Source organism: Lethenteron reissneri, chromosome 33 (genome assembly GCF_015708825.2).
Source record: "Lethenteron reissneri isolate LAM-NWPU_2019-01 chromosome 33, ASM1570882v1, whole genome shotgun sequence".
Taxonomy (NCBI): domain Eukaryota; kingdom Metazoa; phylum Chordata; class Hyperoartia; order Petromyzontiformes; family Petromyzontidae; genus Lethenteron; species Lethenteron reissneri.
Genome location: NC_083811.1, coordinates 12,084,465 through 12,102,097, shown reverse-complemented (window position 1 = coordinate 12,102,097; position 17,633 = coordinate 12,084,465). Strand labels below are relative to the sequence as shown.

General features: G+C 41.3%; 1 protein-coding gene across 3 annotated transcripts in view; it reads left to right on the top strand.

Annotated features, from left to right (window-relative positions):
- The window catches only part of LRRIQ1 (leucine rich repeats and IQ motif containing 1), a 117,852-nt gene that overhangs the window by 35,430 nt on the left and 64,789 nt on the right, over positions 1 to 17,633 (top strand). For all 3 annotated transcript variants that reach the window (XM_061564630.1, XM_061564629.1, XM_061564628.1), the window contains 4 exons: positions 12,073 to 12,198; positions 13,768 to 13,842; positions 15,638 to 15,720; positions 16,992 to 17,087. In XM_061564630.1, the coding sequence (XP_061420614.1) occupies positions 12,073 to 12,198; positions 13,768 to 13,842; positions 15,638 to 15,720; positions 16,992 to 17,087 (380 nt within the window). The remainder of the gene's footprint in view (positions 1 to 12,072; positions 12,199 to 13,767; positions 13,843 to 15,637; positions 15,721 to 16,991; positions 17,088 to 17,633) is intronic.

Sequence of the window (17,633 nt, the reverse complement as noted above, 5' to 3'; positions counted from 1 at the left end):
CCGATGGCAATATTTACACACAACACCAGGTATTCATTTGAGGCTGAGTCGACTTAGGGGAGGCCCAGGACCGGTTCAAATTATCTTCACTGATGTCGGCCGTGAGTGGGAATTGAACTCGAGTCGCTGGGCTTGTAGCACAGTGTACTAACCGCTGTGCCACCGCTCCCTACACATATATACAAAGACAAAGATCCCCCATGTAGTCTTAACAGACTGTTTGGGCAAGTGCTGTTAGTGAGCACCTATGAAGGCCGACACAGCACACAAGCGGGTGGGTGACCAACACCACGCCTGGCCGCCTTTGTCTCCCTCGGAGCAATATTTACACACTGCATCAGGTACTAATCTTAGGCTGTGTCGACCTAGGGGAGGCCCAGGAACCGGTTCTGATAATAGTCACTGGTGTTGGCCGTCAGTGGGAATCAAACTCGGGTCGCCGGGTTCGTAGTGCAGCGCACTAACCACTGACAATCCACACACATATACACACGCACAGTACTCCTGTATGTATGTATGTTGAAATTATTTTGCACCAAATGTAAATCGGAGGTGCGGGAATATATATGTAGCAGAAAACATGTCACCCTTCTCAAAACGAATACAGAATGGGACTCAACTCCATAAGTGGCAATGGTGGAATTTCTACATTCCCATGGCAGATACCATTTTTATGCATTGGCTGATCAATGTTTACTTCCCACAAAGTAGTGCTCATTTCATCAACCGGGGGGGACAATGAGCTGTATTATTCACCGACCGTGATCCGAATGTGCAACCTTTCTGAATCCAAGTCAATTGTTAACCAATCTTGGCCGTATATGTCCAGGTGTATCCTATGTAGTACATGAACACATAGGCGCATATATCATCCAGTGATATCTTCTTGTAGCGCATGGCGAGTCTATGTAAATTATACGTCCAGGTTTAAGTTTGTGAACCACGTGATAGCTTTGGGAGAAGCGCGACTAATATTGTCCAGCGGAGAGCAAGCGTAGAATGCAGTCGTCGTTTGCGATACGGTCCATTGTCTGGCTTGGGTCGCCGCAAGTCGTACTGTGGGTCATCTTTAAACTTCCTACTCGTGGAAGGGGTTTGCACAGTAACCGGTCGCTGATCTAAAGCAGTTGATGGAGCCACCACAGTTTTCTTGGCAGATCAAAGCCAAGCGTAGCAAGTGGTGGTGCCCTCGTTGAAGCTTTTATTAGGAACCTTGGCAAAACTCCACAGCATTTGCCAGCGGTCTTCAGTTAACCCCGCTACATTTGGTTGTCTCGTGTGGCGATCCCAGGTTGGTTTCCGGGATCTCAAGCGAGTTCGTGGAGGGTCAAGCAGGTCTTGGTGTAGCGATAATAACATTGCATTTCAAGCTGCACAAAGAGATGACATCACGGGGCACATTATGTGTGACATCACGAGGTGACGTCACGCGTAACGATGGCATCGGGAGGGGAGGTGGAGCAGATGCATGAACCTAAATCGTCATGGCGGACACTGAGGCGAATATTTTCAGTGGTGGTTTTTGGTGTCAAAGTTTTGGGAAAGTCTTTAGTCAATTTGGCAAGTTTTCCATGCAGTAGGCCCCAATGAGCAAAACAATGTTCTACTGAAGTTTAGTTCTGATTGGATCACCTTCACGAGAATTATCATGCCCCAACATTACAGACAGAGATGACAGTGCTAACACAAACACTTTCGACCTTAGTTGCAAAGTGTTCAATGTAAAATGCTTATTCCAAAACGGAGATTAATTAATTGCAGATAGAATGTTACGAAATATTTATGTTGCTGAAGGAAAGAAATATTGAACAATTAATTGTAGTCCTGACAGAGAAAATGTAAATTCAAAAATTTTTTCCCACATCCATTTTAAGTCTCTGGTATTTTCACTGCATGAGAAATTGGCTCATTCACTAAGGTTACTTCTTTTTTTTAAGCAAAAAATACCAGGGGTATACATTTACTCTGGGAAAGATAAAATATGTGGAGTAAGTGAGGGTATTCCACCATTGAGACTTCATTAGGACCTTTGAAATGGCTATCGGTCAAAACATTATATGTTTGAATTTTTGTTAGCTTAATACCATTGGAATATTGTATGTCACTTTCGGTTTAATAATAAGCATTTTTATTATCGTTACACATTTTGCAATTACAGACATTTCTCATGTGTATGTGCGTATATGTGCAGCACAGTTTAGACGGGATTTATAAAATATTTACACTGCTTAATATGCATTTAAAATATATAAATGCATACTTAATTTTCGAATTAATATTTAGGTAAATTAATGTTTCATAATCGTAAGGCTCTGAGTTAAAATTCCAGTTAGGTGTCGAAACAGATCATCATGCTCTTGGGTTCGATAAAATGAGTACCACCTTTTGAGAAGTCAGAATTGGTTGTCCACTGGATAGACTGGCCATTACCGTAATGTGGAATTTCCACTGCTAACTCAGGGTTGCCGCGTGGAATTGAGCATTGCCCCATAATTGTTTTATTCGGGAAACACTTCAGCCGGCCAGGAGGCTTAGCACAGAGCGAACGGCTCGCAATCGGAAGGTTGCGAGTTCAACTCCTGGTAGGAGGTTGACTCAGCCCATCATCCCTCTGGTGTGTCGATGCAATAAGCAATTACCTATTCGTGGGGATGTCAACGGCAGCCGTTATTTGGTTGGGCTCTTCACCACCATGGGAATGTGGAATTGCCACCACTGCTCAACGTTCATTTGAGCAGGAAATTACTTTGAGTGAAAAGATTTGGCTTTGAACAGAGCTAGATTTGAAGCTTTCGTGACTGCAAGGATTCATATTCTTAGGTTTTTTCGGGAAAGTCACGTAGGTAAAAAATTACAATTAATAAAAGTGACGGTTCCACCTGAAGACTGAAGCTTGTGTTGCCTCTGAAACGTCGTGATTTTAATTTTTATTTTATTTTTATTTTACTTTTATTAATTAAATTTTTTTACCTACGTGACTTTACCGAAAAAACCTAAGAATTTGAACAGAGCGTTTACCCCAACAGCCTATCCTGGCGAAAAGACGGGTCGGCTCATTTGTGGGTTTGTTATGTGCGTATATGTACCTTGTGTGATGGCAGCTAGATTAACATGTGTATGAACTTTGATTTAAAGCTTTCATGACTGCAGGGATTCATATTCTTGGTTCTTTCGGTAAAGTCACGTAGAAGGGAAATAATAAAATAATATAAATATAAACGGAGAATTTTATATTTATATTATTTTATTATTTCCCTTCTACATGACTTTACCGAAAGAACCAATAATATGTGTATGAACCTCAGCAGGATTGCAGCGAAAAATGCAATCTCTGCTGACATTTAAATTGCCTCACAACGACTCACACTGTATTGTATATTTACAATGGGCCTGCATCCAGCTGTTTGTCTTCTGTGATTGCGTTGATTGAATGATGTTGCCATGAGGAGGCTTTGTGCAGACAAGTGTGGGACGAGAAACACACAGTGTCACAATCGTGGCTTCTGATAATCGTGTGTATATAATTTAATGGACCACTGTGTGACTCCCAATGAAAAACATGCATTTGCACATGGCGCTAGTGTGCGAATCATATATTGTCTGTTATTTTGGGTCTCCTTCTGCATACAATAAGCCTGTTGCAAGAAGTTTTTTTTTGAGAACTCGTTGACTGTTTACGAATTACGCAAGAGCGTTTAATACAATGTTTGCAATACATCTGTAAAGTTTATCACAACAGTTTATCTATGGTTGAGCGTTTTTCGCGTCCTTATATTTTTTCCAAAGTTGAGCGCAATCTGGAATAGTTTAAATGAGATCAAGGAACCGGAAAGATGGCTAACTTCATCCAAAAACAAAACTTGACTGTAAATGCGGTGAAAAAAATATATAGTTTTTTTGTCAGTGGTCATGACGTGTTTGTATTGTTCCCTACTGCTAACTTTCAATCATGCTCGTTGATGGTTGTGCCACGTGCATTTTGCCTGTTATGGAAAAGATTCATATAAGTAGATGTATGTGATATGTGTTTGGATAAACTATTTTAATTATCTTTTCAGTTAACAATATGTTGGCTTGCTTTATGGCATGAATCAAAGCCAAAGTGTCTACACAATGCTCAACGGAGCATTGTGTTGCCATTAGGCCAGTGGTGTAAATTCTACAGTTCTATGACGGTTTGCCAGATTCTCAAGAGGATGATCGCTGTTAAGTTGCCATAAAGTGGTATTCATGCTATCAATTCTAGACGGGAAATGGACTGAGTTAATCCCTGACCAGGATTTTAACTCACAGTCGTCTGATTGTGAGGTTAGCACTCTCTTGGCTGGGTAATTAAAAAAGTTCACAGTCAGTCGATTTAACATCTTAACTTGTTAATGAAATTGTTACTTTTCTTACTGCTGCCATAAACATTCGCAAAATAGTACATGCATATTTTTGTACAAAAAATTATATTGAATCATTTACATCAGTCATGTTTTCTTTATGATATTTCTTGCCTTGTGCTGAACAAGTAACGATCCATTGGTGGAAATTCCACATTCATATAGCCGGTCACTGATCTCTCCCGAGGGCAACACAATTGACCTCCCACGAAGCAGTACAGCCTCACCAGGTGGTGTTCATTTTATCCACCCTGAGGGTGATGGACTGTGTTGACACTGACTGGGGATTTGAACTCTGATCTGCTAAGGTTGTCAGTTGCCATGTCGACATTACAACGGTGCACCGGCTTTAGCCATGAAGGAGGCCATCGACATGGTATTGTCATGCTATTGCAGTGACTTGATTGTGCCCATTGTTGTAAAACCAACCTCTGCCATCCCACAAACATGGGTGCCCTCATTGAAAAATAATGTTGCATAGCCATAACGCATAAAGGTTTCGTAAAATAAGTTAATATCACCTTCAACCAATGCGGTTTGATACTAACTACAAAAATATGTGAAAGGTCAGACCAAATGATCAAATATAGTAATCTACACTGGAAAAAAAAATCAAATCAAATAATCTTTCTGCTTAAATAATCACAGGATGGTGCTCGTCTCTTTTGTTGGCCCCGAGCCAAGTGATGGGATTTCCACATTCGTCTGGTGGTATCCAGTCTGTCCGCAGTGCAACCACCTTTGATTTCCCTCTACAATGTAGCACTCACATGATTGACTCGAGCAAGATGATTTGCCGAATTGGCTCCCGAGGTGGAATGTTTTGCTCGTCACTCTGGAAAGAGCATCACCGGCGTGGGTTAATGACCTCGAGTGGCCAGATTTCAGTCATGCCGAAGCTCATCGTTGTGCCCATTATCCCGTTGTTAGTAATGGAGATTTCGGCTCTATCGTCTTTTTGCCAAAAAAATCACTTGAAAGGGCGCATTCACTAACATGTGAATCGGACCCTCAGTTTAGAATATTGACTATGCACAGGCTCTTGGGAATCATCTGCCATGTCCATGCAGCTCTCACCAGAGTATATAGACAAACACAGCTGCCTACTTCATTATCCTGCAGTTTGTGTAAAATCGTAATAAAGCTGATGAAGATTAATGTAAATAATTTGTCAGTCATTTGAACCAACATTAGTTTTCATGATTTACAGTAGCTTATTAAGCTGCTTGCATGTAACAACAAGTTGGCGCGTGTGTAATGTATTAAGCACATCACACGGTTCATGTGGTTAAGTGTTATTGTAGAAGAAAGTGTTTTAGGAACAGCACCCACGCGTCCACAAATGTAGATATATGATGTGGGGTAGAGTGCCGCGACTCTGAACAGACATTCAAAAATATGGTGTACTTTCCGTCCAGAAAATAGCCATGCATTGTCGCTAATTAAAGAAAAATAAAGAGATCTCTTTCGTGAAAAACAGTAGATTGCAAAATATGTTGTTTTGCTTTCTATTTAAAGTGCACTTAATCCTGAGCTCTGAAAGGCTAATGCGCACCTGTTGAAGTGGTACAAATGACCTCGGTAAAATATTTATCTTTATCAAAATATGTACGTGACATGATGAAGTATCTCTCGAGAGCTGTAGGTAATTGATTAGGCCGTCATATACGTATCGCGTGGATGTTATTAAACACCGTAATACTACACCTTTGTGTGTGCGTGTGGCTACGCACCCGTTTTGTAAGTGCAACTTGGCGCATATGTTTTACTTTATTCCCATGTATGGAATCCTCACAATAATGTTTCTGACTGCCATGTCTGTTCACTATTTGCTTCATTCTTTAGCTGCAACAAAATAAAATGTCATGCTATTTCATTATATGAAATAATTTTTTATCTTAAAATAACCATTAAATGTATGATTGTAAAATATGCAAGAATACTATGTAATAATGGCATGTACTTGGCTTCGGGGAGAAGTTGTGGGGAGAATGTTGGACGTGCTAAATCCCTGCAATAGTGTTCAGTTCTGGGAGACTAGGATATCAGGTTTTAGGCCATTTCATCGATCGGATATATGTACCGTGTTTACATTTTTCATGATATCACAAATATACGAACCAATGTGTCAACCAACCAAGATTGTACAATGTATAATTGTATAATGTGTGTGTCAAAAGTATAAATTCCAACTGCATCCTTGCTCAAATAAGCATAAGAATGATTTGAGCAATCGCTTGGTGGCCATGATTTATCATTGGAAATTCCATGGCAGGGACCATTATATTCAAAGCAAGACTGCTGTTGACCTGCCGCAAAATCTCAATGTCAAGTTACCATGTCTTTCTGCTCAAAAGTACATGTGAAAGTTACTCATCTCCTTTGGCAGCCATGAGCCAATGATGGAAATGTCATAATCCTCTCATGGGGGCCAGTCGACAAGAGCCTTACGATAATTAAATACCTCATATCTATGTGAGTGTCGACTCTGCCTCAAATGAGTACCTGGTGTGGTGTGTAAACATCGCCACTAGGGAGACAAAGGCGGCTGGGTGTGGTGCTGGCCACCCACCTCCTCGTGTACCGTTCCTGCCATCATAGGTGCTCGCTAACAGCACTTGCCCCAACAGTCTGTTAAAGGCTATACGGGGGATCTTTGTCTTGTGTAAATGTTATGCCCTCGGCCAGTTTTTACAGGTTATATTATGCACATTGGTGTCAGAGCTCAACAGTGTAGGAAGTTCCAAATACACCCAATTTATTATCTGCATGGTCTTTTTAAACAATTGCAATACCTGTAGACACATTAAACTTAAAACACAAGCCAAAATTCTAAACGAGCAGAGCTTAAATGCTTTTTGTCAGGAAATGGCAGCTTTGGGTAGTTATTTTTCCACATTTAAAAATAGAAAAAATATTTTGTTTTCGTTTGTTACATTTTTACGAACGTAATAAAAACAGTCATTAGCTCCTGTATTCTGGGTTAAGTAAAACTAAATTGCATGGTTAAAAAATAACAAAGGAACTAATCTCTTATTTTCTTACCATGGCGTGAATAATCAATAATGCAAAGGCTGTATTAAGCTTGAAAGTGTTGCCACCATTATAGTGTTTGCATTAGTGTACATTTTGCTAATAGTTTGCCATAAATCTGTTGATGTATTCAAGGCCTTGTAGGCACGAGCGAGCGAGAGAGGGGTAATGCCCTGGAATGTCCTGAATCTGTAAAACGTCATTAGTTTCCCCAGGCTGGGAAACCCAGTGGAGAGTAGGTAATGACGGGAGGTTAGGTAACAACAATGTTACAGGTTGGGTTCAGCGTATTTGAGCTATACAAGGGTACCGTTATTCATTCAGAGGCGAGGCAAATCATTTTCGATATTCAAATTTCACAAAGTGTCTTGACCGCGCTCATCTCCATCGGAGGCCCGTGAGCACGGGTGGAAATTCCACATTCTCATGGCGGGAAATGGTCACTCCCTAGGAGAACTGTGGTCGACTTCACAACAGGCTGATACCTCTGGGGACAATAATATTTTTTATTGTGACTATTAATAAGCACTCATGTAGAAATTGTGTAATGAACAACAATCGTTGCCTTCATGTTCAGAAATATCTTCTCCGTCAGTTCGAACAAGTTATGGACCGATGTTTTGCACTCAGGAACAGTAAACCAAAGTTATAGAGTTATGGGCACATGAAGTTGCTCGGTGGTTTGAAGCTTGGTTTTAGGATATCAGGTTTCAGGCTTTGATGAGAGCACACTGTGGAGACTTTAAAGTTAAGCAGAGCTGCAATAACTGAAAAAAATACTTACGAAAATGCTTTGCTGTGAGCGCATGTTTTATGTTTGATTTTAAAGCATTTTATAGGATTATAAATAGGACAATAAGGAAGAGCAATACAAAAGGAGTCAAAGTGCCACCCTACTCATCTTTGTTTATTCCACTTAGAAAGTGGTGAAAATTCCCCATTAGTTTATCTGGAGCCAAGACCATAGTTCACACAGACGTATCAAATACACACTGTCTGCTACACATATACACACATTGATGCACAAGGCACAAATAGCACGTTTTAATGATGGCATAGCCATGGTTAACCGGATAGAAAATAAACTCTCAGAGCCAAGACAATCCGAATTGCATTCAAAACCACATACATTTGATGATTCCTTTGTGGAGTCATTACTAATGACTGGGGCTTAGAGCAGAAAATGTGAAAACCTGTTTAATTTCGGGTGGCCACGTGGGGCTCAAACCCAAGATCTCACCGGTGCTGGTTCAATATTCTGGCCATGGGCATAGCTTTTGTCCCTTGAGCTGTAAGGCCACCTCTCCTGCCAGAGTTTTAATTCCTGGATAAATGATAATGAATACATTAAATAAATCAACGAACGATTCACATTGTTTTATTTAAGAAAATAAATTGTTTGTTTTTGTTTGCTTTTGGAAAATAATCACCAGTATTAAATTGTGTGCTTGTGTATGTTCTTTTTTTATAATCAATTCCCCCATGGTTAACCACAACTTGCACGAAAAATGAAAAGTATCTGCTAAATGTAAAACCTGTGCTCCTGACACCGCACAGAGGGTTACTGGAACAAGCGAGTATTTGCATTTACACGGCAGTAATTAGGGTATCGCTTTCCCCTGGGCCGCTGCTTGAAGGCAGGCTCACTGTGGGCTCCTGTGAAAGCTGGGTCGGGCTGTGTTAACCCTGCCTGCTTAACTCGAGATGGTGATAAGGGTCGAATCTGCTTTGCAAGGACGAGGGCAGTGCACCAATTGCTGTGGCATTTCCCATTAAGGAACCATGGGGCATTTAAATGTGGCTGCCTGCAACGTGCCATTTGCAGAACTTAATAATAATTCACTTACATGTATTTATCCAAGAAAGCCACGAAGAGTCATGAGACAATCTTTCAGGAATGTCCTGTAATTGTTTGTGTTTACACAAGTAGCAGAAAATCGGAGCACCTGGAAAAAAACCCACACACACGAGGGGACAAGCACTGTATCCCTGTATAGATGGAAGCAGATGGTGATTAGTCCACATGCTGTACTGCCTTCTCCTGGCGAGCCAGGGTACGGCACCTCGATGCCTACACAGACGGAGTTTTGCAACATTTGTGCCATCTACTAAATGTCACCTCTGTCGTGCTGGGTTACAGGTGTACATGGCCATCAACACCTGGCACACGCTAACTTCAACATGAAATGTATGCTAGTGTGGATAAAGGGGTGATGGTGCAGTGGTGTGTGCACTGCGTTACCACCTTGGTAGCAATGCTTTTTTTAATTCCTGACCATGCACATCTTTGGTAAGTGGTATCTGAGCCTATCTTGGCTCACACGTATCTTGACTTAAGTGAGTAGCTGGTGACATAATGATTGTCAGGCATGGGTTCAGCCACACCACTCTGTGTGCCATGCAGTGGTCGTTTAGATTTAGATTATTTGCCTGCTATAAATGTTCACGTGATAAGCTACTTTGTTGAGTTATCATTTGTGACCAAGTCGCTTCTGTAACATAAGTTAATAGCTCAGTGGGCTTCACCTGGTAAAATTTAATTAGTGTTGTTTTCTTTGTATGTTTTTCAGTGATTTGCTTACCTTTCCTATACTTTGCACTCCGATCGATTTTTTTTATTGATTGTTGTTGTAAAGTTCTGACCTGCCCCTCCTGGACATCTGTGAAAAAGAGCTTTATAGCTCATCAGATTCCTCCAGTATGAATACATATTCTGATTCTGTGCTCTGTAGGTGTTCACGAACCACATCTTCCTCAATGGTTCATGAGAGTATATGGGGATATATTTGTTTTTGTCGTTATTGGGGCACTGCATTGTGATCAAGCAGCCCCTGGTCAAATTCCTTGGTGTGTATAATTGAAACTTGGCTTATTCTCCCTTGGGTCAACTCGGGCTAAAATGGCTGCACCTCGTGTGGAGTGATCACCATCAACAATGGAAAGATGGTCCTACATGCGTCTTGCTGACCACAGCACCTTAGCATGTGTCGAGTTAGGCTTAATAGGTGCTCACTAACAGTTCCTTCACCAATAGCTAAACGACTCCAAGGGGAATAATTAAGTCTGGCATATGGTATAGCTTATACAGAAGCAATTTGTGTCTCAGAAATTGGATTTAAGGTGTCTGGTTTTCAATCCTACTTTAAATACTGCATTTCAGCAATGGTTTTGAAATTATGTACGGGTATCTTGATGACATGCATGTCTTAATGAGGGTAGGTAATTGCACAGATTAGCACGTGTTAGTAATTGTATCATATAAAATGAATTAATTAGGTGCATTAACAATATCAATCAAACGAATATAATAAAGGCATATCGCTGTAAAGCATATGCATTAGCAATACTCTTCAAATACTTATTAGAGTATTCATGTCTGGTGAAATATTTTAATATCAAAACCTACACTGGTACAGCCTCTTTCACTTAATCATACACTTGGCCACAGACATGGCTGTATCTATACGTACACACCCACATTGTCTACATATATACACATTCACACATTTGAACAGACATATTCCAGTATGTGTGTGCACACATTAAACTATGCACACTTACTCCCATTTACACTCGAGGCTCATGCACAAAGGCAAATATCCTCTGTATAGCTGTATATAGACCATATGGGGCAAGTTACCTTTGCAGGTACTGTACCTATTAAGGCTGGCACAGCGCATAAAGTGGTTGTATGCCGAGCACCGTATGTGCTGTGCCTTTGTCTCCACAGTGTTGATGATGACGCACTACATGAGGTACTCATTTAAGGCTGAGCTGACCTATGGGAGGCCCACCATAGGTTTGCATAACAATTTACATTCGAGTTGTATATATCGAGGTGCTCAACGTGGTGGCCACAATCGTGACACAGTGCACTAACGACTGCGCCACCACTCCACACGTGTATATAAACACACGTGTATATGAACACGCAAGTATATGAACACACGTGTATATGAACACGCGTGAAAAAAACTATCCCTGAAGTCCACGAACATCACAGGATGTAATTACAGTCAGCAGAAACAATACTAGGTGTCGTATTTGTTTTTATGTACTGCATTGCTACATGTGGAGTGTTTGTGCAATAAAAAAAATCGGTATTAACAGGGTGTGTGAGTTCAATCAGGTAGCACAAAGCAATGGTCAATTCATATGACTCAGCTGGACTTAGCAGAGTCCCCTTTGGTCTTTTCCTACTTGAGTCTATTTTACAAAATGATAGCAAGTCATGATACATTGCCTGTTCATCAGCTCCATGTTCAGACGTAAATAACCAACTACGTTCATATATGCGGCAAGATTTCACCATCCAGACGCATGGTTGTTGTTGAAAAGATTATGCTCAAGTGAATGTGGGCCATCATATTTACTGGCAACGCTGAGCCAGTGGTGGACACGATGTTGTGATGGTGTCTCTTCAAAAGAATGAACATGCTTCTCACAAAGTGGAACTTTTTTTTTAACAACCTCAGAGGGTTAATGACGATGAGCCGGTTTACCTCCCTCGCAGGCGTTCTATAACCACGAGCTGGTTGTGAATCAGGTGGTCCACCTACAAGCAGCACCACCCCGCGTGGGTGTCTTTGATGCGACTGCTTTGTGACGTTTGCTGCATGTGCGATACTAAAAGGGGTGCACCCTTTGCTCGCAGGCTCAGTGGAGGGGCTTCGCTCTGCGCAGAAAACTGCACCGGGAGCTCCAGGCGGTCAGGGATGCCGCGGTCCTCGACAGCGATGAGTTTGCTGAAGTCGATATCGATAACTTCACACTACAAGAGGTGTGTCTACAACGCAGAGGCTGTGTCTGAGTCAACTTTGTATGTATGTTAGCCAACTGCTAATCGAAGGTGCGATAGGACAACAAACTGAACACAAAAAGCAGTTCGAAAGAAATAAGCTCTCAAAATAGTATAGTGGTGTAATGCATATGAGTGTAGTGTATTAGTGTATAGGGTAGTGTATAGTAGTCTAGTGTATAGTTGCTTGTGTGTATGTTGAGCTTCTTTTGCACTGTACGTAGCCAACCCTGCTCATCGGAGGTGCTTGATACAGCTGTCGGGCTGTGACGGTTCCACCTGAAGACGGAAGCTTGTGTTGCCTCCGAAACGTCGTGATTTTTATTTTATTTTACTTTTATTAATTTTAATTTTTTACCTACTTGACTTTACCGAAAAAATCTAAGAATATGAATCCTTGCAGTCACGAAAGCTTCAAATCTAGAAGTTCTAAAGAAATGAGTTTTCAATCTCAATGATTTAAAAGTGCAATTCCATTGCTCATGGTAAAGATGCTGCTTCAGTGACTGCTTGCTCACAAGGCTGTTGATGGAAAGGCCTCCAATTAAGGGATCTCGAGAGGCTAGAGAGAGCATCTCCAGGGATATTTGGCCTACGCTTCCACACTCACCAGACTTGTTGACAGAGGTGGGAGTACCCACACTTTACCCCCACTACACACGATCTGTCAATGGACTAACTGTGGTGGACCCATTTACACCGCCGGGTGGACATTGATGGGGGGAATTTGAAAATAAAGTGTGCTCATCGTTTCAACTGCTGTGCTGGGAGATCAAATTCTCTGCACTGATTCAGCACTCGTGAGATCCTTGGTTTGGATCTGGGTGTCTGTGTTCCCAAGTATTGCAGTTGATGGTCTCAGCAAGCGTCTTCACATACTATCAATAAAAATGTTCCTTTTTCACTTTATCTAGCATATTTCAGTACTAAGGATAGATTATTTGCTTCGTATGCAATGATCACTTTGGATAGAGTTTACGTAGAGGTACGCCACCTGGCGTGGACACTAAATCTATTAAAGTAACGGCAGAGGTAGTTCCATAAAGTAACTTCCATGGGCCATTCCTTCACGGAATATGACGCACTGTTTGATACTTTAGCTACGAATGGAAATGTATTTACCGAGAGACCCAAAGAGTAGAAATGTATTTATCTCTTGAAATTATGCCAATAGCATAATTGGAATATAATTGGCAGGGGAAAAGGCACAAAAAAGGGACGCTGAAAGAATTTACCTACAAACTCCATGCAACCGGCTGATTGGTCACTAGGTTACTCGGCCAACACATTATTTGGATCTAACCAGATCTTACTGTTTTCTTAAGGAAAAGAGAGAGGAAAACGCACTCTTGTTTGCTGAGGAGTATCAAATATCAGAGTTGGAAGGAGACGGGCCAAGGAGGGGAGGGGGATGGTTAATAGGTGGCTCATTTAAGTGAGGAACCCCATTACGTCAATTTCTCAATTAGCGGGCAAAACGGTTTCTTTTGGTCTTCTGAGCACAGGGCTTGCTTCTCATTACTGACTTTGCTGTCTTTTCCCGTTGTGCAGCACGAGTTGGATGAGGCCTGGCTTCCGGCAGAGACTCCCCCAATCACTGCGAGGAGCCAGCTTTTCCTGTCGAAGGTACAATGAAGGCACGCATTTTGCTCTGCACCCCCCCCCCCCCACCAGCCACATTTAATTGGCAGCAGTCTTTTGGTGGCTCGTGCAGGATATTTTTTCACATGTTGAAAAGACGACATTGTGGTAATGTTAGTCATGCCGTGCATGATACCGGTTTGTTCACAGAGCAGTGTTTTGTGACATCGCTGTAGGCATATGTCAATTTCGTGCGTTTCTCGAACGTTGCGTATTCTGTACAGTCAAAGCGTCTCCTGGCTCAAACGCATGTTGGGCAAGTGTTCATTCCCATTAACATGACAGTCGTGGGAATTCCACATTGCTATGGCGGGTTACAGACACTGTAGGAAAACCACTGTTGACATTCCAAGAAAAGGCACGGAGAGATAATCATAATATGGCTGAATTGCAACACCAACAGATTTGTAATCTTTCGATTTAAAGCTTTCGTGTCTGCAGGGATTCATCTTCTTGGTTCTTTCGGTAAAGTCACATAGAATTGAAATAATAAAATAATAAAAATAAAACATAAAAAAATAATTCTCACGACGTTTCGGCCACAGCGCAAGCAGCCGTCCTCAAGTGAAGAACAGGTCTGTCGATAAGACAGAGTCTGAAGATAGACCTGTTCTTCACCTGAGGATGGCTGCTTGCGTTGTGACCGAAACGTCGTGAGAATTATTTTATTATGTTTTATTTTTATTATTTTATTATTTCCATTCTACGTGACTTTACCGAATGAACCAAGAAGAAGATTTGTAATCATGAATATAATTGAGAGCAATGCAGGGGAAATTTGGTGGATCAAAAATATTTGTGAAACTCCCCAGCACACTTGGGCAGCAAGGTGGCGAGGAAATGAGTAGTGCAGTATTTCCTCGTTTCTGCGATATTGGCTATCCGCGAATCGTATCTGGAACTTCACACGACTGCATCGAGAGAGAGAGGAAGAGATGAGATAAAATGATGGCAGAGAATGCGATGTGAGAAAGTGATGAGAGAGAATGTGATGCAAGAAAGTGATGAGATAATTGTTGCGTATTTGATAGCTTATTTACGTATTTATTTAAGGAAATTCGTTAAAAAGATAGGTTTCCGTAGGCCAATATCATTATCCACGAAATTTGCTATTTTCAAGTGTCACCGGAATGTATCCCTCACGAATAATGAGGGAATACTGTACAGCATATTGGTCCATGAACCCATTTGTATGAACTTCTGGCTGTTATCCCTGCAAACACATGGGTTTTCTCCAGGTACTTTGAGTTTTGTCATACATGTAAATAATTTGCTAAACATCTCAATGCAGAACCCTCTAACTCAGGATTCTCCAACTGCCAACCCACGGGCAACGTCTGGCCCACAAACACTCTTGGAATACTCGCCAAGTTATGTCCTTTACGAGATATTGCTTTGCCCAGACTTTTATTTCTAAAGTTTAGTGAGATAATTAAGAAGGAGAGAAGAAGAGAGAGCTGCTGATAACAAGTACACATTAGCCGTCACAAATGCACATTTCATCATGTCCAAGCGTGGTCTTCCAGGTTAGGCCGCGTTTTGGGCATATCTTCTCTTAAAGCTCTCACCACACACGACTGTGGGCAACTTCTAAAGTTTAAAGATTTGAAATATTGACAAGTGGTACGTTCAAGTATGAGTTGAAAATGGCCGCAGTAGTGCGTGACGACAGCTTAAGAGAAGACATGCTCAACACGTGGTTTAATATATGGAAGACTGCACTTGAATTGTGAATCCACTGTGTTTTGTTTGAGTTTCTTCACGATTCCTTTGACCCCAGCCTCCAGGCAGTGCTGCAGCCAGGGAGGACAGCAGTGGCGTTGCTGTAGCCCGGCAGCCCAGACAAGCATGGAGGGCTGACAGGTCAGTACACACAAGCATCCACCTACTTTGTTTCAAAAACGTGCACCTGGATAGTTTTATGTGGAGGCCGGTGGGTTTTTTTTGGCTCCTAAGTAGATTAATTAGTTTACTTGGCTACTATAAATTGCCACGTGATAAGCCACTTTGTTCAGCTATCATTTGTGGCCATGTCGCTTCTGAAAAATAAGCTAATAGCTCAGTGGGCTTTACCTGGTTAAAATTAAAAATATTTCTTTTGCGATTTGCTTACCATCCTATACTTTTCACTCCAAACGTGTTTTTGTATTGTTTGTTGTTGTAACTTTTTGACCTGCCCCGACTGGACATCTGTGGAAAAAGAGCTTTGCGGCTCATCAGATTCCCCCATTCTAAATACAGATTCTGATTCTAAGTCAGTGTGTATGTGTTTAGTGAGTATATTTTTGCAATAGGTCCTCGTTATTTGTGCAAGTCAGCAGCAGTCAGTGTATTGGTAGACCAGTGCTTGCAAAGGGAATATGAAATCTCTACCGTTGACTCAGGGTCACTAAAGGAAATGAGTGCCATATGATTTCCTGTTTGAGTAGGGAGACACTTTTATTTGACTTGATTAATAAAGTGCTATGTGTGGCCACATAATGGATATGATGTCGTATTATATGGAGAGACTCATGCCCAGTATAAGATGGGAATAATCACTTCTCTCTCAGAACTACAAATTGAGATTAGTACTACCGAATGTTGGAGTACAATTTTGGCAGTGACTATATTTCTGGCTTGACTGCCAATTCTAAGTAGAAATCCCAGTCCAGGAACAAGGCATGATATCATCCTCTTAGTTCTTTCGGTAAAGTCACATAGGTAAAAAATAAAATGAAAATTAATAAAAATAAAACAATAAAAATCACGACGTTTTATTTCGGTAAAGTCATGTAGGTAAAAAATGAAATAAAAATTTATAAAAATAAAACAATAAAAATCACGACGTTTCGGAGGCAACACAAATCTCCGGAGACTTGTGTTGCCTCCGAAACGTCATAAAAACGTCATGATTTTTATTGTTTTATTTTTATTAATTTTAATTTCATTTTTTACCTACGTGACTTTACCGAAATAACTAAGAGTATGAATCCTTGCAGTCACGAAAGCTTCAAATCTAGAAATGATATCATCCCTTTAATTGCTATGTGTATGCATATACTTGCCTCTGTCATAGAAATGTGTAATTTCCTACGAGCAACACAACAAAAAATTAAACATTATTCATAATGAATGTACTTTTCCATTCCCAGGGGGAATGATTCGCATCCCTCTGGAATAACAGAGGCTTCTTCAAACAACAGTCAGCACCTGAGAGAAGAGAAACAAGAAAAGATTAGAGAAGAATGGTACGAGGATTTGTTTTGTTATTCTCAAATCATGATACCTTACTGTTTTCTATTCGTCACTTTCCCTTTCTAAAATATGAATGCCAAAGGAACATTGTTAATAAAAATGGAACGTTCACATTCCAATGTAAATGAACATTGTTGTTATCTAAAACCTTGCACTGGCTCCACCATCAAATCATGGACACGCTGCAACATCACTATCCTGTGCTAGCTCTCTCTCTCTCACGGTCTCCTGCCATTACCTCTCCACCCTTCTCTCATTCCACTCGCCACGGCAAACCGCCACGTTCTATGGAGTGCGTCAAGCAACTTAGTCATCGTAACCAGAACCACGACTGTCCTGTCTGAGCGGTGTTTCCCCGCAGTTGTACCAGCAGCCATCTGGAAGTCTCTCCCACTGCGCATACGCAGCATCCAGGCACCATCATCCACCTTCAAGCAGCAGCTCAAGGCCCTCACCCATCCATGCTCTCAACTGTACAGGCTCTCATCCGTTGAGACTTTCAACCTGTTCAGCCTTTCACCTGTTCAGACAGGCGTACA